Source organism: Phoca vitulina, unplaced genomic scaffold, assembly GCF_004348235.1.
Source record: "Phoca vitulina isolate PV1807 unplaced genomic scaffold, GSC_HSeal_1.0 scaffold3252, whole genome shotgun sequence".
Taxonomy (NCBI): Eukaryota; Metazoa; Chordata; class Mammalia; order Carnivora; family Phocidae; genus Phoca; species Phoca vitulina.
This window is the reverse complement of record NW_022592934.1, coordinates 1059-2684: the sequence shown is the minus strand read 5'-3', so window position 1 is coordinate 2684 and position 1626 is coordinate 1059. Positions and strand designations below refer to the sequence as shown.

General features: G+C 54.5%; 1 gene segment (V, D, J or C); it reads right to left on the bottom strand.

Annotated features, from left to right (window-relative positions):
• Positions 1 to 377: 377 nt before the first annotated feature.
• LOC116629787 lies at positions 378 to 1288 on the bottom strand. The segment is given in 2 exon segments: positions 378 to 730; positions 1225 to 1288. Coding segments are annotated over 2 exon segments (417 nt in total).
• Positions 1289 to 1626: the final 338 nt, after the last annotated feature.

Genomic DNA, 1626 nt, shown 5'->3' with positions numbered 1-1626 from the left:
TCAATGTATCAGCTGTGGATACATCAGTCGTGACACAAGGTCACACTAATGGAATATGATGATAGAACGGATTGTGGAGGAATGTTCGCTGGGCAGTATGTTCAGCCGTAGACACAGAATTCATTCCTGTCCATCTTCTCCAGATTGAGTGGGGATGTGCGGTTGGGCTCGGATATCTCATGTGTCTGTGTCTTTCTCGGATGCCCCCATTTTATGTCACTTTCCATGCATTACATGACTCTTCCTCTTTCCCTATTGAAGGATAGATCGTCGTGCAGAAGGGACCACCCCGCTATGTCTCTCCAGCTAAGTTTCTTACTGAAAAGCGGCTCAGAAACAAGATCCGTGGGTCCAGGGGTTTTAGACCCACTTCCTCCTTATCTGAGACGCTGTGAGGAGTGGTAGCTGCTCCCACCGCCGGGAGCTGTAGCCCAGTGATAGTCCGCCTCGGCCTCAGCCTGCAGCCCCGAGATGAGCAGAAGCCCTGCATTGGCCGAGGCGTCTTTGGAGCCTGAGAAGCGGCTGGGGACCCCAGAGCCCTGCTGCTTATCAGAGTCTGAGGAGTAGTACAGCAGACCCTGGGGAGGGCTCCCTGGCTGCTGCTGGATCCAGTAGATGTTCGAGCCGCCAACACTGATGTCCCTGCTCAGGGTGCAGGAGAGTCTGTCTGTCGTTCCCAGAGATGCAGAGATGGAGGGCGGCCGGGTCAGCACGGGCTGGGACAGGGAGCCTGCAAACACACACGCTCATAGGATATTGGATAGGTTCAATGTAAATTTTCTCTAGACTCGGAAGCAGAGGGGTGATGCAGGCTATTCCCTGAGGCCTGTCCCTTACTGTGCAGTAAAAGAGCATCCCAGGAAGACAGGAGTCCAGGCCATGGTGACACAGACCCAGGTTCCCCAGTGGGCTGGCCTGCTCTAGGCCTCCTTTCTCCTCCAGCCTCTGTCACATGAGGGGCTCTATATGCAAATACGGTCCATCCAGTGAGTCCCTGCCCCTCAATTTCCCTGAGCCTGGTGCTGAACTCAGTTCACATTACACACTGAGGAGGATGGAGGTTGGCTTCAGGCCTGGGGCCAGCCCTGGGAGGAAGCACCTGCTGAGACCACACACAGGTCCCCTCGGGACACTCTGCCAGACCAGAGGGGACACAGCTGCTGAGTCCCATCAGGGAGCACAGGGCCCAGCCCTCAGGCCCAGACTTCTTTGAATGGTTCTCACCAATGAGCTGCATTTTTGGTACAAGGCAGTCCCACAGCGCCACCTGCTGGTCGAGGGCACACATGTCACCACGCTCCAAAGCCCTGAGGATCCAGCTGGAGTCTGCATCTCACTGGGTCTGATTTCTAGATACCCTGGTCCTTCAGGCCTGCTGATGATATTGTTGAGTCTCACTCTCAGAAAGAGTCCTGGTCTATGGGAATGTAAACCCATGCATATATTATGTGATATTTAATTAAAGGAACATCTCTTTTGAATGGAGATCAGAGACTAGTAGGTGGAGCTCTCGTGCCCCCCACTACTCAACTGCAGACCCAGCAGGAGGACAGACTCTGCAAGTCTGCAAGCCTCTGGCTAGTCCCTCTCTACCTCAGGAAGAGGAAGACTTCTTCCTGCCCTGGC